General features: G+C 35.1%; 1 protein-coding gene across 3 annotated transcripts in view; it reads left to right on the top strand.

The window, feature by feature from the left end:
- The window catches only part of KRIT1 (KRIT1 ankyrin repeat containing), a 41,473-nt gene extending 14,261 nt beyond the window's left edge, over window positions 1-27,212 (top strand). For 2 of the 3 annotated variants that reach the window (XM_049894014.1, XM_049894013.1), the window contains exons 4-17: window positions 1,865-1,957; window positions 4,238-4,367; window positions 5,510-5,756; window positions 5,924-6,039; window positions 6,255-6,398; window positions 8,981-9,137; window positions 9,705-9,812; window positions 11,044-11,200; window positions 13,269-13,420; window positions 16,711-16,877; window positions 18,138-18,225; window positions 18,838-19,044; window positions 26,131-26,247; window positions 26,738-27,212. In XM_049894014.1, coding sequence (XP_049749971.1) covers window positions 1,865-1,957; window positions 4,238-4,367; window positions 5,510-5,756; window positions 5,924-6,039; window positions 6,255-6,398; window positions 8,981-9,137; window positions 9,705-9,812; window positions 11,044-11,200; window positions 13,269-13,420; window positions 16,711-16,877; window positions 18,138-18,225; window positions 18,838-19,044; window positions 26,131-26,247; window positions 26,738-26,806 — 1,952 coding nt within the window. In that variant the 3' untranslated portion in view covers window positions 26,807-27,212. The remainder of the gene's footprint in view (window positions 1-1,864; window positions 1,958-4,237; window positions 4,368-5,509; window positions 5,757-5,923; window positions 6,040-6,254; window positions 6,399-8,980; window positions 9,138-9,704; window positions 9,813-11,043; window positions 11,201-13,268; window positions 13,421-16,710; window positions 16,878-18,137; window positions 18,226-18,837; window positions 19,045-26,130; window positions 26,248-26,737) is intronic. The other variant, XM_049894012.1, reaches the window with a different exon arrangement.
- Window positions 27,213-27,766: the final 554 nt, after the last annotated feature.

The following is a 27,766-nucleotide window of genomic DNA, read 5'->3' as shown; positions in this document are numbered from 1 at the left end:
ACTTTATAGTAGCAATAGTCATGCCTTATGTTTTCGTGCAGTGCTACAGGTAGTTTAGGCAACTGGGAGGCACAAACGGTTAAGCGCAAGACTACTAGCCGAGAGGTTGGTGGTTTGAACCCACCCAGAGGCACCTCAGAATACAGGCCTGGTGATTTGCTTCAGAAAGGTCACAGCCTTGAAAACCCTATGGAGCAGTTCTGTTCTGCACCCATGAGGTCACCATGAGTCAGAATCGCCTCGGCAACTAACAACAACAATAGTTTGCAAAGCAGTACTATTCATATTTATTCATGAGACTCCTAAATTGATCCTGTGAGTAGGTGTGTGGTCATTTTCACATTGTAAAATGCAAAGAAATGCAGATGTAGGTTGTCGCCTTTTAAGATCATATTGCCATACTGGAGCAATTAGGACTAGAATTTGTCCTTTAGTCAGTGCTTTTTTTTCCTTCCCCCATAACAGATCTTACAGTTACATACATGTAAATAAACTTTTTAAAGTAGACAATTATACAATGGATCAGAACCGGGTTTGGGGAAGCAGCAAGGCAGGAAAGATTAAGTAGGAACAAGACCTCAAGCCAAACAAAAGAAATAACTACCTCTGAACTTTATTGGACTGTTATTCTTTATCTAGCGCAGAACATTTTGTACTACTGTCTGTTTTGTAAAATAGTTGTTTGGGGACTATAATAATAAAACAAAAAAAAACCAAACCCACTGCTGTCGAGTTGATTCCGACTCATTACGACCCTATAGGACAGATTAGAACTGCCCGATAGAGTTTACAAGGAGCGCCTGGCGGATTCGAACTGCCGACCCTTTGGTTAGGAGCCGTAGCACTTAACCACTACGCCACCCAGGTTTCCACTGTAATAATAGTGGGCCATAATAATTATAAATATTGACTCTAGTGTTTTGTGAATAAATGAACCTCCTTGAACTCTTACATTACCTACCTGCCCGCAGAAGGCATACCACCTGCCAGCTAGGCATTTCTATGTGGGTCGCGAACAAGGCCCTATTTCTTAGAATAGGGAGACTGGAAGGGTTGATAAAAATCATGACAAAGGTAGGGGTTTTAGACTGCAAGACTTATAGGTTAGTATCTGTAGTCCCCTTATTGCCAAATCAGGACTCAGAACAATAGTATATAGCCCAGTCAGATTTCAGTACAAATTGAAATTGAAGGTAGAGACTGAATGTTAAAGGAAGAGCTCCTGCTGCCCTCCTTACCGGCCCGGACTCTAGTAAGATTCTTCTGTCTGTATCCCAGCTGAGTGAGAAAGCATTTACCTGTTGCCCCTACATAACCAAAACAAAACGGAGAGACAAACTCATTGCCGTCAGCTCGATTCTGACTCATGGTAACCCCACGTGTTACAGAGTAGAATGGCTCCTAGGGTTTTCTTGGCTATAAACTCTATAGAAGCAGATTACCAAGGCTTTCTTCCGTGACACCACTGGGGAGGTTTTAACCACCAACCTTTAGGTTAGTAGTCAAGCACAGACCATTTGCACCGCCCCCGCCCCCCGCCCCGTACTTCTGCCCCTACATAGTACTTTGCTATTCAGCCATTCTCTCAATCCTTGGCAGGACGGTTTTCCTTGCTATGCATAGGTAGCTTCTTTTCTAATGGGTCAAGACTGGGACCTTGAACCTACTGGTTGCTTGTTCATAGAATCATACATTATCAGAATTATCGGTTTTTATTTGTGCATGTGATAAAATGGATTCTAATTATATTTGCATTCCTTTTAATGTGATGTTGAAAAAAATTATTTTCTAATTCTCAAAGTTATTTATAAGAGTTAAAAGCCTTTTTTTTTTTAACCTTTGCTAACCTTTATTAAATGATTAGGAAAACGAGTGGTACTAATGAAGACATTTCCTCTGGACGGAGAGAAGATGGGCAGAGAAGCAGCATTATTTATTGTTCCATCAGTTGTCAAAGGTAAAGTCTGAATTTATCCTATAAATCTTTCTGTACTTTAGATGGAAAGTTAAATTCTATTGAGGAACTTTGGAATTGTAGTCATAGTCACTACTATGAAATGGTTATAAAATACATGTTTTCAGATTAATAAAAGATGGGCTGATTTGTTACTTACATGAAACTGTTTTGATTTCAAAGAACATAGAAGCTTCTGGGCTGAACAGTAGTGTTTTTGTTTTTGTTTTTTTTTAAGTAGAATAGAGAAGTGAGGAGGAGGAAAACGATAATGAAAATTAAAAGTGTCGAGGTTATAATAAAGATTTTTTTTCCCCAAAGAAGAAGCTATACGTAGAATCCAAAAGCTCATTGCCATTGAATCAATTCCAACTCAGAGTGACCCTATAGGACAGAGGAATAGAACTGTCCCATAGTGTTTTCAAGGAGCAACTAATGGATTTAAACTGCCAACCTTTTGGTTCACAGCCGTAGCTCTTAACCACTTTGCCACCAGGGCCTGATACCCAGAGTAGAAACAGATATTTAAGTATTCTGGAAAATTAATGAGTTATGACCGGGACCTACTTTGTCTTTAGAATAATAAGCTGTCAGTGATAATTCTAAACTCATCTGACCTGTAATACTGGTAAAATTTTAAAAACTTAAAATCTAGTAAGAAAAATTAATTTGAGCCTTTAACATCCTGGAATAATAGAAAAAGTATTAAATTTGAGTGCAGACCTTGCTGCCCACTAATTCTTTTTTCGAACATTTTATTGTGTTTTAGATGAAAGTTTACACAGCAAATTAGTTTCCTGTTCAACAATTTATACGGAGTTTGTTCCGTAACATTGGTTGCTATCCCGGCAATGTGTTATCACTCTCTTCATTTCCACCTTTCTTTCCCTGTTACCATCCCTCCAGTTTCCCTGCCCATCCTTGCCTTCTCATCTTTACTTTTGGGCAGATGTCTGTTTAGTCCCATATAGCTGATTGTTCTAAGGAACACATGCCTCATGGTGTTATTGTTTATTTTATAGGCCAGTCTGTTATTTGGCTGAAAATTGACTTCAGTTCCACATAAAAAGGGTATCTTAGGGCAATAGTCTCAGGGGTTCCTGCAGTCTCTGTCTGCCCAGTAAGTCTGGTCGTTTTTATGAATTTGAGTTTTGTTCTACATTTTTTCACCCATTCCAACCGGAACCTTCTGTTGTGTCCCTGATCAGAGTGGATGTTAGTGGTAGCCAGGCACCATCTAGTTCTTCTGGTCTCAGTCTAGAGGAGTCTGTGGTTTGTGTGAGCCATTAGTCCTGTGGACTAATTGCTTCCTTGGGTCTTTGGTCTCCATCACTCTCCTTTGCTCCAGACAGGAAGAGACCAGTAGTTATATCTTGGATAGCTGCTCATAAGCTTTTAAGATCCCAGACACTACTCACCAAACTGGGATGTAGAGCATTATCTTTATGAACTATGTTATGCCAGTTGACCTAGATGTCACCTAAGACTGTCGTCCTTAGCCTTCAAGCCCAGTAACTGCAACCCACAAGGTGTTTGTATGTCTAAGAAGTTTCTGTAACTGTGCCCACTATGAGTATATGTGAGTATATATGCAGCACATACAAATAAACCCAAAACCCAGTGCCGTCGAGTTGATTCCGACTCATGGCGACGCTATAGGACAGGGAAAAGTATACAAATGCCCACAACTCTACCTATGTATGCACACACATGTACTCCTGTCTGCCCTTCCACACCTATGTAACGTGCATATCTTCCTGTGTAACCACTCACAAATTTTTGGTTGCTGTTACTGTTGTTACTGCCCACTAATTTTGTGACCTTGGCCAAATCACCTCTTTAAACCTCAGTTTCTTATTTATAAAATAGGGACCATATTGGTACCTGCCCCACCTTGGTTCATAGGACTGGAAGAATTCAGTGAGGTATTGGATGTGAAACACTTTGGAAATACAGAGCACTGGCCTCATGTGAGATGGTAAAAATACTGATGATATTAATGCCCCACTGTGAGCATCCTACCAGCCTTCTGGCACGGTACCTATACATATTTTATTAGCCAGCTCTAGCCTTCCAGGTATATGTTTTCCTGCCATACTTAGGTTAAAATGTTCACTATTTCAAATGGTGTTGGAAATCTTATTAATAAGACAACATTGTTGAAGAATTTATGTTATACTTAGCAAGTTTTGAATTTTTTAAACATATTGTATAATTTTCTGTTAAAAACATTCAGTTGTAAACCTTTTATATAATGGCATAATTTTTGTTTTTCTTTTTCAGATAATACTAAATATACGTATACTCCAGGGTGCCCAATTTTTTACTGCTTACAAGATATTATGCGAGTCTGTAGTGAATCCAGTACTCACTTTGCTACACTTACAGCAAGGATGTTAATAGCCTTGGATAAGTAAGAAATGTCATTAACAATATTTTTTAATAAATTAAATACATGTTCATGGTAGAACTTTGCTATAATAGATACAGACTTCTAGAGGAAAGTAATGAAGTTAATAATACATGTATTAAGAAAATGATAAGTTTTTGAAGTATAACATAAAAATGAAAACCCCTAACAAAATTTTCTTGATTTGCATGCAACATATTATTTTTATTCTTTAGGAATGACAAAGGGAGCCCTAGCTTAAGAATTAACGTTCCCCTATTATAAAACTAGATTTGGTATTAAAATATTCCTGTCAGGGAACAACTCATTTAGCCTATCATGCCTTTATCCTTCTGTAACAGTAGTACTAATTTCATCTATATCTCAGTGATTCAAGTTTATTAAAAAGTATTTCAACTTGTACACCGATGTTCATTGCATCATTATTTACAGTAACCAAAAGTGGAAGCAACCAAATTGTCCATCAGCAGATGAATAGATAAACAAAATGTGGTATATGCATACAATGGATAATTAATTAGCCATAAAGAGATATGCAGTTCTGATCAATGCTAAAACATCGATGAACCTTGAAAACATTATGCTAAGTGAAGTAAGTCAAACACAAAAAGATGAATATTGTATGATCCCACTTAAAATATCTAGAATAGGCAAATGTACAGAGACCAGAGTTTATTAGTGGTTATCAAGGTCTGGGGGAAGGAGAAATGGGGAGCTATTACTCAGAAGGTGTTGAGTTTCTGTTTGGGATGATGAAAAGATTTCAAAATGGATAGTGGTGATGGCTGCACAACACAACAATTAATGCCACTGAATTCTACACTTAAAAATGGTTAAAATGTCACATTTTACGTTGCATATATATTTTACCATGGTAATTCGTAAACAAAACAACTGACCAGAAAAGTACTTCATATTTTTTGGAAGAAGTTTTATTACTATAATAATATATATTCTTTAAAAAAGTATTTGCTGTGTCTATTAATAAAACTTTTATTAATAAATGAAATGCTTAATGCCAATTAAAAATACAGAAATTTGAGTATAATATTAAAAAGCATCTCACGTAAGAGTTGGATAATAGTCTACTTCGTTCAACTTTACTTTTGAACAAATACTTCTGTGACTTCTTCCTTATCTTGCAGGTGGTTAGATGAACGTCATGCACAATCTCACTTTATTCCGGCTTTATTCCGACCATCTCCTCTTGAGCGGATAAAAACTAATGTCATAAACCCTGCTTATACTACTGAATCAGGTCAGACAGAAAACTCCCCACTACATATGGGCTATAGTGCATTAGAAATAAAGAGTAAAATGTTAGCCCTGGAGAAAGCAGATACCTGTATTTACAACCCTTTGTTTGGATCAGATCTTCAGTATACAAACCGGGTAAGAGTTAACTGAATTTTGACTCTTGATTTCAAATTTAATTTTTCTGAGATAAATACATCTATTACTAATTGTAAACATTAAGGTGACACCCACACTTAAGCTTTAAAGTTAAGTGTCTAAAGTTCTTATGGGTCTTTTTGTTTTGTTTTGTTTTCCATTTCTAGGTAGATAAAGTGGTAATAAACCCGTACTTTGGTCTAGGAGCTCCAGACTACTCAAAAATTCAAATTCCCAAACAGGAAAAATGGCAGAGAAGCATGAGCAGTGTCACAGAAGACAAGTACTGTTTTGGTTTTACTCCATGTTGCTTTTTTAAAACTTATATTTTAAAATATATTTTCAAATTATGTATTGAATTAGTATGCAATGTAATCACTAGTTTGCAGCTGCTGAGTGATACATAGCTTTTACAGATGTCACAGTTTGTATGGAAACAATTTGAATTCAACTGTAACTTTTTTTAAACAAATTTTTAAATTTGTTTTTAATGATTAGGGAACGACAGTGGGTAGATGACTTTCCGCTCCATCGAAGTGCCTGTGAAGGAGATTCAGAATTACTAAGCCGGCTTCTCAATGAAAGATTTTCAGTCAACCAATTAGATAGTGACCACTGGGCTCCTATTCATTATGCATGCTGGTAAATGGATTGTTTATTCTTTTATTTTTAGAAAGAGAAAAAGTTATAAATGTTAGTGCTCCTTTTCAAAACGGTTCTTATTCCAGGCATTTTTATCTCTACCATGTTTGCTTTATGAACTTTCTATTTAGATCTTTGATTACTGTATATGTGCCACTGTTCAGAATTGTAAGGTCTCCCACATGAAAAATCATCTTCAATGTTCTGAGGCATTGCCAAGTCATGCAGTAAGATAGCTAATCAGTAGTAAATGTCATTGCACAGCACTCTTATTCACCCTTGTAGTTATTGTTATTTTGTATTGGGCTTCTGTTATGTTTGTTTATCCTTACTATAAAATTCTACATCATATTAGAGAAGTATCCTTTTAGTTCTTTTGGGAGCTGTGGTATCAAGAAGCCCTCAAAAGTCTTCAGTGGAGTCACAGCCTTCCATTTATCATTTAGATGTGAGTTAAGACAGGATTGGGGTTAACTCTTTCTACTGGTTGCCCAGTGTCGCTTTTGCTGTCTTACTCATTTCACATAATAATAACAACTCTTCCTCAACAGACATTTGAGAGTAGCTAAGTATATCTTTTTTTTTTTTTTTAAGTATATCTAGGGAGCCCTGGTGGCACAGTGGTTAAGAGCTTGGCTGCTAACCATAAGGTAGGCAGTTCAAATCCACCAGCCGCTCCTTGGAGACCCTATGGTGCAGTTCTGTCCTGTAGGGTCAGTATGAGTCCAGATCAACTCCACAGCAACAGGTTTGGTTTAAACCTACCTTTCTACTCTGGAGCCCCTAAACTATTCTTACTTTCTTTCTCTAGTCTCATCAGATAGTTTTAACCCCTATTTTCAAGGAAAATTGAAGCTATTAGAAATGCCCTTCTCCATCTCTAATGATCAGTTTTTGTTCTCATCTCTCTTCTGTGTTGTAAGGTAAATGCATGTAAAAATTCTTCCTACTAACCACTAAATTCGCTCTTTCCTTTTCTGCGTGTTCTTTCCTCTTGCCTTCAAACATGCATGGTTCTCCCCCTCCTTAAAAAGAACCTTAATTTGAACCTGCTGCATTTTCTAGCTACCATCTTGTTTCTTTCCTTCCTTTCACAGCCAGACTTCAAAGATGAATGGGCCCCACTTACTTTTTTTCGCACACCATGAACCTTCTTAACCTTTTCTGAGTTTTTAATCTCTTTCTCTACTGTGCAGCATTTAATACTGTTGACCACCTGTTTTCCTTCTAAGAACAAATTGGAATTGAAAGGGCATAATGGACCGGTAATGATGAATGCAAGGTATTATTGTTACAGTATCATTATTAGTGAAATACTGGCCTCCGTTCTGTGATCCAAGTATGTGTCATAGTGTATAAACTGCCATACCAGGATTCAGAAAACTGGATAACTCTAGCTAGTAACCGTGTGACCTTATCAGGCAGATTTTTAAATATTTCAGAGAAATAATAGAGTTTAACCTGAAAAAATGAGAATAGCAAAGAACATGACCAAAAAGGTCATATAAATAAGGAATAGGATGTAAGTGGTAATAAGTTCTGGGCGTTAAAAAAAAAACAGTAGGTTATGTGAAGGGGAAAGGAAGGAAGGTTCAGAGCAAATTAGATCAGTTCTTAAAACATCCTGTTGTCCTCTCATACACACCATATCTAAAAACAAATTTCCCTTCTTTCCCCACCTACCCCCTTATTTCCAAACAAACGCGTTGCTTTTTCACTGTTGCCTTAGATTGCTGCCTTACATAAATCTTTGGCCTTAACCAAATGTTGACTCATTATGTCTGCCACTTACTTTGTATTCTTCCAGTTTCTTGCTTTTGTTTATTCTTTTTTCCCCTACCTAAATTTTTTTTACCTCTCTTTAGCTCCTTCCTATTTAAAATCCAGTTTAGGTTTTTTTTTCTGTCAAATCACTTTTTAGGACCATCTTAAGCTGAAGTATATCTCCCCTTCTGACTTTTTTTTTTTAAGCTTTAATTCTATACTATTTTGATAAGACAATTATGTAGTACCTTATCTTTTTGATTGTTATTCTAAACTGTTACTTAAACTTTATAGCATTATTTAACAAATTACTTGTTTATGTTTTGCCCCCTGACTAGATTGTAAATCTTTTTCAGAGCAGAGACCATGCACTTAGATATCTTTGTGTCTTCCATATTGCCTAATACAGCAGCTACATAGAGAATTATATCTTTGGGACTATTTTGTAAATCACAGCCAGGCCTAGGTAAAACATTCCCATTAAGTTTGTTTAGTTACTTCCTGATTTGACCCTGTTTTTTATTAAAAAGTGTATATATTCCTTATTTATAATTTGTATACCTTGTTTTGTGGGGCGTTTATCTGCACCATCTTGTATTTGAGGTTATACTTTCTTCAGTTGATCAGAAAATAGAAACAGTTGATCTGAACCAGAATTATTCAGAAGAAATCCCTAGGCACTCAAAACATTTACGTCAAGTCTTAATCCCTCACACTCTGTCCTAGAAACATCTTAAGAATCATTGGGATATTATCTAAAAGTTGGGTTTTTGAAATATTTCAGATGACTTTTTTAGTTAAGTTTTACTTTTTTATAGGTATGGAAAAGTTGAAGCCACTCGCATATTATTAGAGAAAGGAAAGTGCAATCCAAATCTTTTAAATGGACAGCTTAGTTCTCCTCTTCACTTTGCTGCTGGAGGAGGACATGCTGAAATAGTACAGATTCTTCTAAACCATCCAGAAGTTGACAGAGTAAGTTATTTTCCAAGTTGTTTTTTTTTTTGTTGTTGTTGTTGTTTTAAATATTCAAGCAGTGAATAATAGGTAAGATACTAAAATGTTTAATTGTGTGCTTGAGAGGTCAGCTGAAAAATAAAAACTTCTATTTAATATGTAGCGTAACTAATGTTTATACATAAACTTTGCTTTTGTACATAAAATTCAACCAACACTCATTTTATATTGTATTTCCTCAAAAATAACCTTTAAAAAAAAAAAGATTTTCTATCTGGTTTCTATAATTTGTAGTAATAAGTATTTTGTAAAGGAAAAAGTCATGACATTAACAAAATCTTTGTTGCATCTATAATTAGAACTATTAAAAAACAATCACATTGATTAGTGCTTTAAATTTGTTATCTCTGGACATTTATGTTTAAGTACAGTATGTACAAAGTGTGGTTAATATTTACTTAATACCTGACGAGAATTTAGTTTTTATGAAACTGATTAAATGAATGACATTTTCCCCTGCAATACCATGTTTATAATGCCTTTCTCTCTCTCTCTCTCTTTTTTTTTTTTTTTTCACATTTCTAGCACATAACAGACCAACAAGGAAGATCCCCATTGAATATTTGTGAAGAAAACAAACAAAATAACTGGGAAGAAACTGTAAAACTGTTGAAGGAAGCCATTAATAAACCAGTAAGAATTATTTTCATAAATAGAGCCAAGCATAGTATTTATATTGATAAGTAATTTGAGAATCTGTGGCAAAAGTTGAAGCCTGGATAGATGGATAGATTCTTATTTACAGCTTTTATAAAACCTCAGTGTTAAAAATTTCATGGTATTACATGTGTCATCCCTAACACTAGGACATTTATTTTTACACAGCAAAATGAAACTTCTAAAGTACTTAATCTAATTCCAATATAATCTCTGTAATTCATGTGCTAATTACAAATTCTTCATTGAGCCACATCCCTCTACTTAAGCCTTTTAAGCAACATTTTATATTTGTAAATACACCTATTCCTCATTTATCGACACGGTTAGGTTTCAAAGACCAGGTCATTATATGAAAATCAGCATTAGGCGAAAATGAAGAATCACCACATCAGATCACAAAATGGAGGATGACTACGTAACTGCCAAACCATTGAGAATCATGGCGCAGCCAAGCTGACACATAACCTTAATTTCTGTTTAGAGGCAATGGTTTGACAAGCATCCCTTTACCAGGAAAAGACAAATTTACATTGCTATAGAGCAGCGTCTGGTAGGTTTTTGCAGTTTGGGTAAGGCTGGTTTGATAGATAAGAAAAAAACATTAAAATCAAAGAAGGGTATCTGTTGTTAATTTTCCTATTCAACAGTTTCTTTCCTTTACAGTGAAAAAACATTGAGAATACCACTACTCTCTAGGAAAGAAACTGGCCCAAAGTCTATTGCTTATAAATTTTACCTGCAAAATCTTCCATCACAGATTCTTTTTAGGACAAAGTATTGCCTCTACACATTTCTACAGTATGATTTGTGGCTCACTAGACTTACGAGGTACTTATCTAACAGAGGATTCAGTAAACAAATCTGTATAACCCACATGAAGACTTAACATTGTACATTAAAGATTCTAAAGCATCTTCCCAGAAGAGTTTGAAATTTAATATTTGGAAAAAAAAAAGCCACTTACCTTAGTTTCCCAAACTTAACCATGGAGATCCAGAGAAGCACGTCTTAGAAAATCCAAATAATGGAAATAAAATGTTTTTTAAATATTGCCAGCAGATTCTCACTTGAAGCAATTTTTCTGATATTTTACATGTCAGAAATCTATAATAAAGCATATGAAGTTGAAAGTAAAGGATCTTGCTGATTTGGGGTAAATAATTGCTAAGCAAGTTGCATAATGTATTACCATTCTTTGTCCTAGTATGAAAAAGTTCGAATATACAGAATGGATGGATCATACCGTTCTGTTGAGCTGAAACATGGAAATAATACGACAGTTCAGCAGATTATGGAAGGAATGCGTCTTTCTCAAGAAACACAACAATATTTTACTATTTGGATCTGTTCAGAAAACCTTAGTAAGAAAGATTTTATTCTTTTGTACAGTGAAATCTGTGCGAGCTAGAACTCGGCAGTACTGCCTTATTTTTCTGGCTCTTGCAAGTTTTCCACCTGAGGGTGCAGTCTTACCATTTTTCTATTGCTTATTTTAGTGAAAAATATTTGAGTTTTCCTTCTCTGACAGGTTTCTGCCTTGTACAAGTCCTGCCTTTCGCAGATTTTTCTGTGTAAACCTAATTATTTCTTTTCAAGAGTTAGGAATATTAGAAGTTAAGCTATCTTTAAAACAAAAACCAGTAATAGGAACATTTACTGAGAAAATTTATTGCATCTCTTATTGGCAAATTGTCCAGAAGTGAGTGATGTCACAACCTTGATTTGGAAAAGTCAATAGGAAGAAGACAACTTTTTTTCATAAATTGAAATTTTAAAGGAGAACCAACAATTATTGACTAGGATATGTTGCCTAATATTTTAAAAAATTTCTTAGTAAAATAATGATTGATTCAAGGGCAGATACATTTTTTTTTAAATAATATTTTATTGTGTTTTCAGTGATGGTTTACACACCATTTTGGTTCCCATTCTACACAGATTTTTCAGTGACATTGATTACATTCTTCACAGTGGGTAAATGTTCTCAATATTTCTGTTCTGGTTATTCTGTTCCCATTAATCTTGTTTCTCTGCCCACTTACATTCTCATTTTTGTTTTAAAGTAATTACTGACTGTACTGTTTGGTCTCATTTAGATGATTTTTTTTTAAAGGAGCACAGTACTCATGGTTGATATTCTTTATTTTGTGAGCCAATCTGTTACTTAGCTAAATGGTGACCTCAGGGGCTAGTTTTGATTCAGGGTTTAAAGAATACCGCAGGGCAATAGTTGCGGGGAGTCCTCCAGTCTCAGCCAGTGCAGTGAGTCTGTTTTGTTTTTAAAAGGAATTTGAGGTTCTGTTCCACATTTTTTCTCCCATTCTATCAGGGTCCATCTGTTGTGGCCCCGACCAGCAAAGGTAGATTTTAAAGAAGTTTTCAATTATTATTGTGCTTTTGAAAAAGTATAGTGATTTTTGACTTTTAACTCATGTTTGAAGTAATTTTTTTTCCATAGTGGCTATTATGGGTATTTCGTTATTGTTAATGTTGTTTTTCTTTTCTATAAATTAGGGGAGGTTTTTGAATAATAAAAATATGACTACTGTTGGAGGGATATCTTTTAGTGGGGTATTGTACTGCTGGAGGCAGAATTTTTCTTCTGTTCCAAAAGAGAAGCTAGCCTTGCTGTAGGAACTGTTTCTGATACTACAACATAACCACAGTGGATATTTATTTTGTATTATTATTTGTGCTCCTTTAGTTTGATGAATAGCTTATAAGTTAAGGAATCTCATATAGCTGGACCTTTAGGCAATGAACATGGCTCATTTGTTCTTTGTTCCTTATAAATTCAACATTTTATAAATTTACATGTAACAAAGTATGCCTAAAGCATTTTTTAAGTTTAAAAACCAAAACTTTCCTTCCCTGGTGATGGCATTTGATTTGAATGCCATTAAATGCAGTGCTCTTACAACTTGTCTTTATTTCAGAGTTCACCTCCCCTCAAAGTTTACACAAATGTCTTTTTTCCTTATATTAGTTTTTTAGCAAACCTTTTTATTTAAAATCATCCTAATGTTGCTCTAGATTTGTCTCTCAAGACAAAATATTACAAATGTATTAAGGATTTAATTGAGGTGTTATGATTGGTTATCTTAATGGTTTAAATGTATTGTTTTAAAACACCAGATTCCACTGATTGTATTATAATTAAATGGACTACAATGAAATTAAGGATTGTATATATGTTTGATAAATTTTATTTAACTATTATTCTTATGTTTCTTATATTCTTAAGAACAAAAGCAATTAACCTCAGATTTGGTGGTAGTAATGATTAAAATCAATGTTGATTTACATTCAGACCTTTAATTTATGTGTATTTAGTTCATAAGTGCAGATAGTTTAATACAAGGTTTCTGTGCATTGATATAATTGATTTATTTTTACATTATCATTTATAAAAGGAAAGATGTTTTTCAGGCCTTCAGCTGAAGCCTTATCATAAACCCTTGCAACATGTTCGTGACTGGCCGGAAATACTTGCCGAACTGACAAATTTGGATCCCCAAAGGGAAACACCACAGCTTTTCCTAAGAAGAGATGTGCGACTTCCCTTAGAAGTTGAAAAAAAGGTTTGCTTGGAAATCTTATTTATAGTCATTTACATGCACAGAATCTGTTAAGTTCTTACTGTAGGCACTAGAGGCAGAAAGAAAACCAACATTTACTGTGTTCTTGCTATACTAAGGGGTTTTACTTCTGTTTTCCTTTTCAATTCTCACACCCCATAGTAAGTAGTAGAGTTTGAGAAGTTCTTGGTTAGTTTTGTCATTACCACCCCTATTGTGTTAAGAATACAAAAGAAATAGAGAAGCTATCCTGAAGAAAATTAGTAGTCAGACGGGGAGACAAATCATACAGAAGAAAAAAAAAAACAGAAAAGAAGCATAGTGCATTTGTATTCATACCACCTATATTATTAAGTGTCAGAGATATAGTTAATAAACAAGTAGTCAGATGTATAAGTTTTGAACAAGGAAAGAGACATGTTAGTGTTGGGGTGAACAGGAAAAACATTTTTGGTGGAGAAGATAATATGCAAACTGGGCATAAGAAAGTTATTCTCAACAGTCCGCAAGTAGCTCTTCTTAACTCAAGCACAAAGCTATGTAGATAGTAATAAAAAATGAGAATAGAATTTACATTTCATAAAAAGGATCTGATTGTCCGACAAGTATGTTTGGATTTTAACTACTGTAGATTTTAGAAGAAAGGTGAGATAATCCGATATATAGGATAGATGGGGCTGGAGAAAGAAATGGCAGTTGGCTTCCATAAAACTTTACAGCCTCAGAAACCCTCTGGGGCAGTTCTACCCTGCCCTGTTGGGTCTCTGTGAGTCAGAATTGACTCGACGGCAGTGGGTTTTGGGTTAGGATAAATGGACAAGGAAAAAACCTGAGAGATTGCGACAAGATAATCTAGGTATCAAAGTGTAAATACAAAGGTAGCTGTGAAAATTGGAAAGAAAATAAGGCTCCCAAGTCTCATAACTTTGGTGAAGGGGGAAAAAAAAAATTCAGTGCATTCCCTGATTCTTTATCCAAGGGAATATCGAACAGTCAAAAAAACAAAAACTTATTGCCATAGAGTCGATTCTGACTCATAGCGACCCTATAGGACAGTATAGAACTGCCTCATACGATTTCCAAGGAGCGCCTGGTGGATTCAAACTGTTGATCTTTTGGTTAGCAGCCGTAGTTCTTAACCACTACACCACAAGCAAGGTGAAGCAAACTTCAGCTCATGAAAATTTCACCAGCCATGTCTTAACTTGGTAAAGCGTTTTTTACCTAACTATGTGTATTTTATATTGTCCCTCTTATATTAACAAAGAGAAGATGGATTTGATCCTTACAGCCAGACATACTGGGAGTTAGAGATTTGTATGAAGTTTACCAGAAACTAAGGTCTTAATTATTCATAAAAGATGTATTAGATACTTGAAATCTGCAGATAACTTAAGTATTCTCAGTCTGCCTTCCTTCTCTACCCAAGTAATCTTTTTTAAATTGACTGGTAGAGGAAAGGAACAGTAGTGACAATACTTGGATAGTAAATAAATTGCATAATTATACTATAAATAATAAAAAATGTGTGTAAATGAAAAGGAAAACAAGACTTAGTAAATTTTTCTCAAGGTAAATCAGAATGTCATGATCATCTGGTAAAATATATATATTTTTTACTCATTATATAACTAAAAAATTCTAACATGTACCCTCTGAAAGATAGAAGAATTATGTTTATTGGTTAGTATCAAAAGCTTATTTAAAATGAAAACAGCTTGAATTCCTTAGAAAAGAATAGCTGTTGACTGATACTCATTGAACACACTATTAGGAATTACAACTGCTATTACCTGTTTGAACTCTTCAAAATCACTATTCAGTTTATATTAGAAAAATATGATTTCGTTCAGTCTTTTTCTTTACATTTTATTTAAAAATTTAAAACTCATAGGTAAGTTACAAAAGCAATACAATTCACACCATGTACCAGTCATTAAAAAAAAAAAAATTAATGCACTAAATTGTTAATATTTTGGTATGTCTTTTTCTCTTTGTGAACCATTTAAAAGTGAGTTGCAGATATCATGGCACTTCATGCCTACGTATTTCGGCATGCATCGCCTAAGAACAAGGACATACCTACATACCACATACTATATTTTACCTAATAACATTAATATTTTTATAATGACATCTAATATCTGATCCAAGTTCAAATTTTCCTTAGCTGTTTCGGAAAGCCTTTAGCTCCACTCATAGAATTTAGTCAAGTTTCGCATATTGTATTTGGTCATCTCTTTAATCTCTTTTAATCTAAAATAGCCCCCCCACAATCATTTTTTTTTCATGAAATTGTTTCATTAGTGTAAGGTAAGCTGTTTCAGTTATTTTATACTGTATAGAGTATTATAAGATAGAAAAAATAGTATCATTTTATCTAGTTTGTAAACGTCATTTTTACCATGAAGAGTTGGAATCATTGTGAATTATATTTGGAAATGCTTTAAGTAAATATTTATTTAGAAACTTTATAATTAATGATTACTTCCAAGTAGAAATATATTTTCTAGGCTAGCTTTTCTCAATCTTTGTTAATCTTATTTGGTAAAATGAAACTTTATAGTCTTAAAAACTTTAAGACATGTATCTTATGTTCTCCTTTAATGTTATTTGAAGAAGCTAAGTATTTCTAAACAAATAAAAATGTTTGTTTTCAGCTTTTTAAACTACGTGTACTCTTATGAGAATTGACACATTTCCTTTTCTTTGAGATTCGTTACTATAATGTATGAAGCATAGGTAATAACAAAATATTTCAGGAATATAAAGAATTTAGGTAAAATTGTACTAGAAATTATCCATATCCATAAACTGATGTTAATTTTGCTAGACTTTAAATGAGAGGTTAGCAGACTACAGCCTGTGGCCGTATGTAGCCTGCTGCCTGTTTTTTTTTAGCTTCCAAACTAAAGATGGGTTTTTTATTCTTGCAATGTTTGAAAAAAAAAAAAAAAGAATATTAATATTTATGTCATGTGAAAAAATGTTATTTATTATCTATAAATAAAGTGTTATTGGAATACTGCCGCACCTATGTATTATCTGTGATTGGTTGTATGTTACAATGGCAAAGTTAAGTAGTTATAACAGAGATTGTGTGGCTCACAAAACTTAAAATATTACTCTCTGGTCCTTCATAGAAAAAGTTTGCCAACGCTTGCTCTAAAGCAATTAACAGCTCATTTATTTATGTACAAATATGTAGTTATTCTGCATTAGTCAATGACAGTTTGCACATTTGCAATAGGAAATTGTAGCCGAATAACCAAATGACACTTTTTTTTTTTCAGATAGAAGACCCACTAGCGATTCTTATTCTCTTTGATGAAGCTAGATATAATTTATTGAAGGGCTTTTATACAGCTCCTGATGCTAAACTGATAACACTGGCAAGCCTACTGTTACAAATAGTTTATGGAAATTATGAGAGTAAGAAACACAAGCAAGGTTTCCTAAAGTGAGTATTTACTACAGCGTGTGATCTTGTGCATGCTCAGGATTCTGTTTAACCAAGAAAGTTTAAAACTGTTAAGAAATATTTGTAAATTGGTTTGGAATTAAATACTATAAGACATAGAATGAGAAAAGAAACTACTAGTAAACCATTCTTAAAGGTATCATGTCCTCAAAGTTATTTTTGAGTATGATATATTTACATTTTTTCTTTAATATAATCTTTCTTTACTATATGTTTAAGTTCACTAAAAGTTGACTTGAATAAGTAGTAGAAAAATATTATAAGGCAGATACACTTAGTAATCACATCATAAAAAAAAAACAGTTTTTATAGATCACCAGGTCTTTCTTCCTAATCTGTCTTAGTCCAGGAGCTCCACTGAAACCTGTTTACTGTGGGTGACCCTGATGGTATTTAAAATACTGTGGCCTCAGTGTGGAAGACAGTGACAGTAAGAGAAAGGTTGTTAGATCGACAAACATGGAAGAGCTGGTAAAACACCCAGCTGCCTCCCAGGGGTGGGGAGAGGGGGCTGTAGTTCATCTCCAAGATGGCTGCTGTCCATCCTTCCTTTTCCATATACACATTATTCGCTCATCAAAAAGTGGTATCTATTCCTCTCCTCTGCTTGCGTCTGGCCCTTCCTTAGTGACTGGTTCGACCTATAAAATATAGTGGAAGCGATGCACAGGATTTCTAAGGCAAGATCCTAAGAACCTTACAGCTTCTGCCTGGGCCTCTTGGGACTCTTGCTCTTGGGGCCCTGAGCCACCATGTAAGACGACCAACCCCCCTGAGGCTGCCATGCAGTGAGGAAGCCCAAGTGGACTTCCAGCCATTCAGGTCATCTGAGCTGCAGCCACAGACATCATGGAGCAGAGCTGAGCCATTCCCCCGTGCCTTGTGCAAATTCCTGACCCACAGAACTATGAGATATGGTAACAACAAATTGTCGTTTTAAAACACACACACACACACACAAACTAGTCTTTATGTTCAGTCCTTGAGAGAAAACACAGAGGTTTTAGCACAACTAAAGTTGTTTATTACGATTTTCAAGTTTTAAAAATATTCTGTGGTTATTGAAAGAAGAAACATATTTCTAAATTGATGTTAGAGTTGTGGCTTTTGGCTTAAAATATTACATTTTTCAGCTTAAGATTCATATTACATACTTAAAACCATTTGTGACATAATGATAATTGTACTTTAGTTACTAAAAATGATTTAGTTAAAGTATGTTGGCATGTGTACTTACAGTGAAGAAAATCTAAAATCCATCGTACCCATCACTAAATTGAAAAGTAAGGCACCTCACTGGACAAACCGAATACTTCATGAATATAAGGTAAGCTGTTTAATAGAAATAAAAAGGCATCTCACAGCCTAGTTGAAAGTTCGTTAGTGTTATTAATTTGTCTTAAACATATATTTATACACATATATTAAGGTTATAGTCCTGAAATTAAAAATAGATCTTCCAGTTCACATGCCTGAAACTGAAAGTAACAAAGATATTTTTATTTTTAATAATTTTTTTCTGGCAACATTTACTGGGTACTTCTATATGTTGGATTCATTGAAAACCCTATGGAGTGCAGTTCTACTCTGAAACACTTGGGGTCACCATGAGTCAGAATTGACTTGATGGCAGTGAGTTTGGCTTTGGTTTGGTGGTAGGGGCTAGAGATAAGAAAAAGATAAAATAATACTGTCACGACCATGAGGCACTTAAAACCTAAAAGAATAGATAGCAACAATATTTTTAGATTTCAGTATTTTTTTCACCCCCAGTATTAAGATCTCAAAAGAAAAAGTACTCTTGGGATAATGTCAGTCAGTTTTATTCTTCTTTAGGGGCAGCTTTGATTTTGAAAAATTGCATAGTTGACCTATTTGTGTTATAAAACACATCCTTCTCCCTCTCAAATCTCTTATATTTTACTTTATTTGTATTTAGAATCTTAGTACAAGTGAAGGTGTCAGTAAAGAAATGCATCATCTTCAACGCATGTTCTTACAGAACTGTTGGGAAATTCCTACATATGGAGCAGCATTTTTTACAGGACAGATATTTACAAAGGCAAGCCCTAGCAATCATAAAGTCATTCCTGTGTACGTAGGAGTGAATATAAAAGGACTTCATCTCCTCAACATGGAAACTAAGGTAGATTTTAAGCTTTTCAACCAGTACATCATTTAGTATCTAAAATAACATTGTTCGCTACGTGAAAATCTAAAAATGGAATATATACAAGATTATTCATTGTAACTTCATTTATAATAGGAAAATATTGGGGGGGACTAAATGACTATCAGTAGGGGTTAACATATTAATTGTTCTACATTTCTATATTAGAATATCTTGCAGCCATATTAAAGAATAAACTCTTGTGTATAGAATGATATTCAAGATATATTTAGTGAAAAAGCAAGTTGCTGAACCATATGTAATATGCTGCCTTTCATGTGAAAATGGGGGAAAGGATGAAAAATCTCTTAAAGCCTTCAGAAAAGGGGGCTAGTAGGAACAGGAGTAGGAGGGAGACTTTTCACTATATGCCATTTTATTGTGGTAAGAATATATATAACAAAACAATTGCTAATTCAGTAATTTTTTTTAAATTGTGGTTTACATGAAAGTTTACATAGCAAATTAGTTTCTCATTAAAGTTAATACACAAATTGCTCTATGATATTAGTTGCCAACCCGATGATGTATCAACACTATGCCCTTCTCCACCTCAGGTTCCCTGATTACATTCATAGTTTCCTTGTCTCTTCCTGCCTTCTCGACTGCTTTCGGGCTGTTGTGCCCATTAGCCTCCTATACTTGATTGAACTTTGACACACGTCCCTCATGTGTGTTATTGTTGGCCCTATAGACCTGTCTAATCTTTGGCTGAAGGGTGAACCTCAGGAGTGACTTTAGTACTGAGCTAAAGGTATCTCCAGTCTCTGTCAGACCAGCAATCTTGGTCTTTTTGTGTGTGTGTGTGTGTGGTTGGTTGGTGGGTGGGTGTGTGTGAGTGTGAATTTTGTTCCACATTTTTTTCCCACTCTGTCCAGGGCCCTCTATTTTGATCCTTGCTGGGGGCAGTTAGCGGTAGTAACCAGGCACCATGTAGTTGTTGTGGACTCAGTCTGGTGGAGGTTGTGGCAGTTGTAGTCTGTTAGTCCTTTGGACTAATCTTTCCCTTCTGTCTTTGGTCTTCTTCATTCTCCTTTTTTCTAGCTGGGATGGGACCAGTAAATGTATCTTAGATAGCGATTCACAGGCTTTTAAGACCTTGGTTGCTATTCACCACAGTCAGATGTAGAACATTATCTTTATAGACTATGTTATGCCAGTTGAGCTAGATGTCCCCCAAGACCGTGGTCCCCAGCCCTGAACCCAGTAGCTTGGTCTCTCAGGTGTTTGGATGTGTCTGAGAAGCTCCTATAACTTTGCCCTGGTCAAATTGTGCTGATTTCTCCAGTGTTGTGTACTGTCTTACCTTTCACCCAAGTTACCACTTATCTACTATCTAGTGTTTTTCCCTTCCCACCCCTCTCCTCTCTTGTAACTGTCAAAGATTGTTTATTTCTGTGTGGAAACATTTTCATGTTTTTTTATAATAGTGGTCTGATTTGTCCTTTTATGATTGACTTATTTCACTCAGCATAATGCCCTTCAGATTCATCCATATTATTAGATGTTTTGTAGATTCATTATTGTTCTTATTGTTGCGTTGTATTCCATTTTGTGTGTGTACCATAGTTTGTTTATCCATTCATCTGTTGATGGGCACTTAGGTTGTTGCCATCTTTTTGCTATTGTGAATAATGCTGCAGTGAACGTGGGTGTACATATGTCTATTTGTGTGATAGCTCTTATGTCTCCAGGATATATTCCTAGGAGTGGGAATGCTGGATTGTATGGTATTTCTAGTTCTAGTTTTTTAAGGAAGCGCCATATTGTTTTCCAAAACGATTGTACCATTTTGCTTTCCTGCCTGCATTGTGTAAGAGTTCCAGTCTCCCTGCAACCTCTCCAATATTTGTTATTTTCTGTTTTTTGGATTCATGCCAGTAATGTTGGGGTGAGATGGTATCTCTTTCTGATTTGCATTTCTCTGATGGCTAGTGGGAGCCCCGGTGGTGCAGTGGTTAAGAGTTCAGCTGCCAACCAAAAGGTCAGCAGTTCGAATCCACCAGCTGCTCCTTGGAAACCCTGTGGGACAGTCCTACTCTGTCCTGTGGGGCTGTTATGAGTCGTAATTGATTTGATGGCAGTGGGTTTGGTTTTTTTTTTTTCCATGGCTAGTAATAGTGAGCGTTTCTTCATAGGTCTCCTAGTCACCTGAATGTCTTCTCTGGTGAAGTGTCTATTCATATCCTTTGCCCATTTTTTAGTTGGATTATTTATCTTTTTTATTGTAGAGGTATAGGATTGATTGTCCTATAGATTAGACCTTTGTTGGATTTGTCATAGCCAAAAATTTTTTCCCAGTTTGTAGGTTCTCTTTTTACTCTTTTGGTGAAGTCTTTGATGAGCATAAGGGTTTAATTTTTAGGAGATCCCATTTATCTATCATCTTCTAGTGTTTGTGTATTGTTAATTATGGCTTGTATGCTGTCTATGCCGTATATCAGGGCCCGTAGTGTTGACCCTATTTTTTCTTCCATGGTCTTTATAATTTTTGGTTTTACATTTAGGTCTTTGATCCATTTTCAGTTCACCAGTTTTTACATGTGTAATTCAGTGACATTGATTATGTTCATCATATTATGCAACCATTAACAACTTAAAATTTAACTGTGTAAATATATTACAGATTTTGAAAAATTAAAAAAAGGAAGACACTGAACTAGATATTTTAGTCTTTAATGGTAAGAATGGTTTCTGGATAGTATTTTTCCTACTCAAGGCAAGATGAAAATAGTTTTAATAGAAAATGATAAGCAAATGATCCAAAGGCAGGCTGTCATAACAGACCTCCAGAAATCAAGTTCCAGGTCAATTACTGAAGTTAGTCCCTATCCAGCCCATGTCCCTACATATTCTCTATTCCATCCACTAGTATATCTAACCACATGGTAAAATAGCCATTTCCCATTAGGAAGCTCCCAAGTTATTATGAAATGATTAAACTATGATGGGTATACTTTAAGAAGTTTGTGATTCAACAGAGAATCCCTGATGGAGCAGGAGATCAGTGGGATGCAGATCTTAAATTCTTGTAAAAAGACCAGGGGTAATGGTCTGACTGAAACTGGAGGGACCCTGATGGTCATGGTCCCCAGACCCTTTGATAGCCCAAGATTGGAACCATTCCCAAAACCAACTCTACAGACAGAGGGATTGGCCTGGACTATAAGATAGACAATGATGCTGGCGGCAAAGTATATGAGGATGGAAAATTAGAAAATGAATTAGGCCTACCTCTAATTTGGCAGGAGCACTAGCCGCGACACATAGGCTCCTTTCACTGAAATATCTCCCCAGCACTGTGATCTAGCAGAACAAGACTTCTTCTATAGCCAAGGTCTGAACAGCTGGGAAGGCTGTCATGACATCACCTGAATCTTGTCTTCAACAACTGAGTAACCTCAGTTCTTTCATCTGTTACTCACTAGACATGGTTTCTAAAAACTTCATAAACTTCATAATCGTAATCACGCTTGAGTGCAGTCACTGTTCCCCCTGCAGGATGGTGTGCCCAGAATTTTATTACAGTGCTTAAAGTAAGGTATGACTACTTTCCACTGCCATCAAGTTGATTACAACTCATAGCGACCCCATAGGGTTTCCAAAGCTGTAAATCTCTACAAAAGCAGACTGCCACATCTTTTCTCCCACAGAGTCACTGGTGGTTTCAAACTGCCAACCTTTCAGTTAGCAGTCAAGCACTTTAACCACTGCATCACCAGCAGAGTGCAAAAAGAAAGATGATTATTCCATGAAAAGCTTTCCACACCATGGGCCTAAGGCAAATAATTTTTGAGCACTTTTATGGATGTAACTCAATGCAGCCTTAAAAAATAAAAAGAATTGGTTTCATATTTGAAGATGAGGGCCTTATCAGACTACTCAGTGATTTTTGCTAAGCTAGGACAAAATTAAGTAAACAATTTTAACTCCATTAGAACTAATATAAATTATTATTGTCTGTAAATATTCATATACTGGAAACAGATTAATTTGTGTTACAGAGTTCAATAGGGTTAAAAAAAGAAGAAACTGGAAAAGAAAATACAGACAAAAACAGAGGGTTGGGGGCCATGGTCTCAGGGGACATGTAGCTCAATTGACATAGTTTATAAGGAAAATGTTCTCCATTCTACTTTGTTGAGTAGCGTCTGGGGTCTTAAAAGCTTGTGAGCGACCATCTAAGATAATCCACTGGTCTCGCCTCTTCGCAAGCAAGGGAGGATGAAGAAAATCAAAGACACAAGGGAAAGATTAGTCCAAAGGACTAATGGAGCACAACTACCACAGCCTTCACCAGACTGAGTCCAGCACAACTAGATGGTGCCCGGCTACCACCACTGACTGCTCTGACAGGGATCACAGTAGAGGGTCCTGGACAGAGCTGGGAGAAAAATGTAGAACAAAATTCAAACTCACAAAAAAAGACCAGATTTACTGGTCTGACAGAAACTGGCGAAACCCCAAGAGCATGGCTCCTGGATACCCTTTTAACTCAGTACTGAAATCATTCTTGAGGTTCACCCTTCAGCCAAAGATTAGACAGGCCTATGAAACAGACAATAACACATGTTCAACGATGTATACGAGACTAAATGGGCATACCAGCCCAGTGGCAAAGACGAGAGGCATGAGGGGATAGGAAAGCTAGATGAATGGAAAGGGGAACTCAAGGTCGAGAAAGGGAAAGTGTTGACATGTCACAGGATTGGCAACCAGTGTTACAAAACAATGTGTGTATTGTTTAATGAGAAACTAATTTGTTCTGTAAACTTTCACCTAAAGCACAAAATATATATGTATGTATTTTCAACACACAAAATAAGCTGCTGCTTATTAGCTTGTAACCACTTTTCTATTTCTGTTGCACAAAGCTTGTTAAATGAAGAAGATATGGCCCTCACCATTTCAGGAAAATTTTCCTCTGCCGTTTGAGAGCGTTTTACACCAACATCTACACTTTTACAAACCCTTCTTCATAGAACTGGATGGCAATGCTATGGATGTGATGCTGAGCCTCTTCTCTATTTTATGTTTCACATTTGATAGATAGTATTCCAAGCTTCGGCAACAATAACACGTTTCCTATATTATCTGAATGATGGTTTGGCAATATCATAATATTTCATATTATGAATCATATTCTAGTCTAGGAGTTGACTAAGTCAGATAGCAGTAGCAGGCAGAAGGATTATAGCAGTATTAATTAATACTGCTTTTTCAGGATAAAATATTCAGTTTCTAGAAATATAAATAGAAATGCTATCCTTGGGTATATAAAAAGATGATTGAGCCCAAAGGTAAAGATGTTTTCTGTCCAGCTAAACATTATCTTGTGCTCTGTAAGCCATTGATAAATTTATGGTACCCTTCAAAACTCTAAGATGATGACATTTTCCAGTCATCAAAGGAGAACAGTTAGCTTGTCCGCAGTTGTCATAGGTTCAATAGGATCTGCTAGGGTTGAATTTGATAGAGTTTGCTAAAATAAACACTTTTATCTGCAAAAATATCTTCAATAGCATGTAAAACTCTTCATGGGATGCATTAGTTTGGCCCTTTGTAGGTCTCACCTCCTAATGAGAGCTGCTTTTTCCTCCTGGAGCAGACTGATCACTCAAAACCACCATGTGGATTTTTTGGCTTGTTTTCATTATTGTGGGCTTCTCACGAATTTCATCCTCACTGCACATTATCCTTTAAAAAAATTTTTTTTAATGTATGAATTCAGTGCTTTTGTTGAAAATCTGACCTCCATGTAATAGAGGACTTGCCAAACCACAGATACTGTTTTGAGGCGGTATTAATGGACACTGACTCTGGATTAAATTTCAAGTGACTGACACAAAATATAGCAGTTTAAGGTTCCTATGATACCTTGAATAGATTTTTCAGACTGTACCTTGGTAAGTGGCTCTTTTAGCATATCCTATCTATGAAGTTATATTTTACAATACGAACGTAGATAGCTGTTTTTCAAACGAGATATCAGTCTCCTCATTATTTATAATGTACATTCCTGTAAACTAATTAAAATGTGTTTACCCTCACTTTAAAAATGCCCTAAGCCATTATCTTTTTGACATACCATTAGTTTACTATTTACATTCAGTATTATAAGAACTCCAATAATGGAGAGCTGATGTTTCTAAACATATATTTTAAAGGTCCACATGCACACATTCTTTGTGTATGTATATACAAGGAATACATATAATAGGGCAAGAAAATGCAAGTTACTGCTAAGAGAGAATTATTATTAAAAATAATTAAAAGGATATATTGAGTGGCTACTTAAATATGGAGTTATATTAGCATGGGTTACTCTAATACTAGTTTTTAATTAGTCCCTCTGTTCTTCTGTTGATTTTATAAAGACTATATTATTAATTTTAAAATTGTGTTTATTTTTACAATCAGTATATCAGTATACTCATTTTTAGTGAGATAACATTGCCTAAGTGTATCAGTATATCAATATACTTATTTTTAGTTGCCTAAGTCAACATGTTACCTGTTACATAAATTTCAGATCTGAAACTATTATGTGAATTTTCAAAAGAAAGGTAGTAGATAAATTAAGTTTGTTTTTAACATGGAGGAAATAAAAACGTGCAGTACATTCAATTTTCCTGAAAGCTACTGATAAAATAAGCATCTTTAAAATTTTTCTCAATCTGATACAAAAAACATCATTGTTCAAGGCAGTGTCCTAAGAGTCTACCCTCTACGTGGTTCTGTGCTGCAGGCTGTGTGAGGTTAGAGTGTGGGCACTTTGAATACCTGCTGCTGTCGAGTTCATTTCAACTCGGGGGAAAGCTATAAAGCAGAGTAGGACTGCCGCTAGGGTTCCCACATCTTTCTCCTGAGGAGCGGCTGGTGGATTGAAACCACTAACCTTTCGGTTAGCAGCTGAGTGCGTTATTGCACCACCAGGGCTCATTATTATTATAATGTTCAAAACCGTTATGTTTAGGTCTGATTAGGTAAGCATAGATACCAGTGAGAGAAGATAGATGTTTTTAATAGATGTTTCAGTAATGACTTCTAATTATGTTGCAGGCTTTACTCATCAGTCTTAAGTATGGTTGTTTTATGTGGCAATTGGGAGATGCCGATACATGTTTTCAGATCCATAGTATGGAAAATAAGATGAGCTTTATAGTACACACAAAACAGGTAAATACTTACCAGTTATTTTGAACCTCTGTTGTGTTAGTAAAGTTTTTTTTAAAGGGACATAATAAATATTACATTAAACTAAGATAATCTAAAACCAAGGAAAAGAGGCAGACCTTACTTAAGCAAGCAAAACCAAAAACTTATCTAAATTTATTTCTGTTTTATAACAACTAAACTTTTTTTTTTTTCCCTGCCATTTCATTAAATTTGGTTAGTATTCCCTGTCTCTTCTATCAGGGTATCAGGCAGTCTTCCCGTCTCCTCGGTCAGTATCCTGTCTGAGCCACTAGCTGTGCCCAGCATGTCACTTCTTAAATCCCTTCAAAAGCCTGAGTAAAGATACTTCTTCTATACTGTTTCTTGACAAGCTGCCTTCTAGTAAGAAAGTTCCCTTTCAGATTTATAGGAAACTGCCCACTGCTGTGTATATCCTTTATATATTCTGACCTGTTTCATTTGTGTTATTAATATATATTTTACCTTGTAGGCTGGTCTCGTGGTAAAACTGTTAATGAAGCTAAATGGACAGTTAATGCCCACCGAAAGAAATTTATGAAAGGAAAAAAGCTGATACTTAAGCCGCCATATTTTGTGATGCAGATTTTTTTCCATGAAAGATTTCTTAATATATTGCTTTTAACAAGACATTTAATTTCTTGTAAAATATATGTATACTGTTACATTGTACAGAATCTGTACTTATGTTTGGTGTGTAATATACCAATTAGTTTTATATAATATCCTTATAAGCTAGTCTGACTTTTGAGAGAAACACAAAAAAGTGTAGATTGATAGCCTATATAATCTTAGACAAAATAATAAGCTTTATAAACAGCTATTTTCAGTAAATAGTAAAGATTTTGGAGTGGAATACAATAAAATGAAAATAAGCTTTTGGTATAACTTGGCGTTTTATTTTAAAATATACTGAAAGTGAACATGATTTGAATAAAGAAAATGCATTTTCTACACTTAAACCATGTATCACCATTATTTGAAAATGTTTTTCTGTAATCTAAAAGAACATTTCTCAACATGTTTTTAAAAACCTGTCTTAAAATGTATATCTAGTGTAAGGTAGTTTTTCTCAAAGTATAGTTCCCAAACTCCCTACATCATAATTACCTTGGGTGCCTGATAAAAATGAGGATTTCAGAGACTCAGACATGTTCGGTCAGTCTCTAAAAGCAGGACCTGGGAATCTTAAGTTTTGGGTTTTTTTTGTTGTTCCTATTGAGATAATTTCAGACCCAGTAAGGAATTTGGATTATTAATGTTAAATAAATGACACAAAATTGCCTGGCACACAAGCACACAGATGCATAGACACAGATTAAAGACAATCTCTGGATATTGCATTTATTAAGTATATGTTGTGTTTTTATCAGTTGGCTTAATCGTTTCTATTACCTTTACATTGTATAAGGTAGATTATAAAGTAGATCTGCTTGTTTTTTATAGGGGAATAACGATATCATAGTTGAGGAACTAATTTGATTAATCTGGTATTTAATAA

The sequence above is a fragment of the Elephas maximus genome, chromosome 8 (genome assembly GCF_024166365.1).
Source record: "Elephas maximus indicus isolate mEleMax1 chromosome 8, mEleMax1 primary haplotype, whole genome shotgun sequence".
NCBI classification, from domain to species: domain Eukaryota; kingdom Metazoa; phylum Chordata; class Mammalia; order Proboscidea; family Elephantidae; genus Elephas; species Elephas maximus.
Note: the sequence above shows the minus strand (reverse complement) of the source record. Positions and strands in the feature narration are given on the sequence as shown.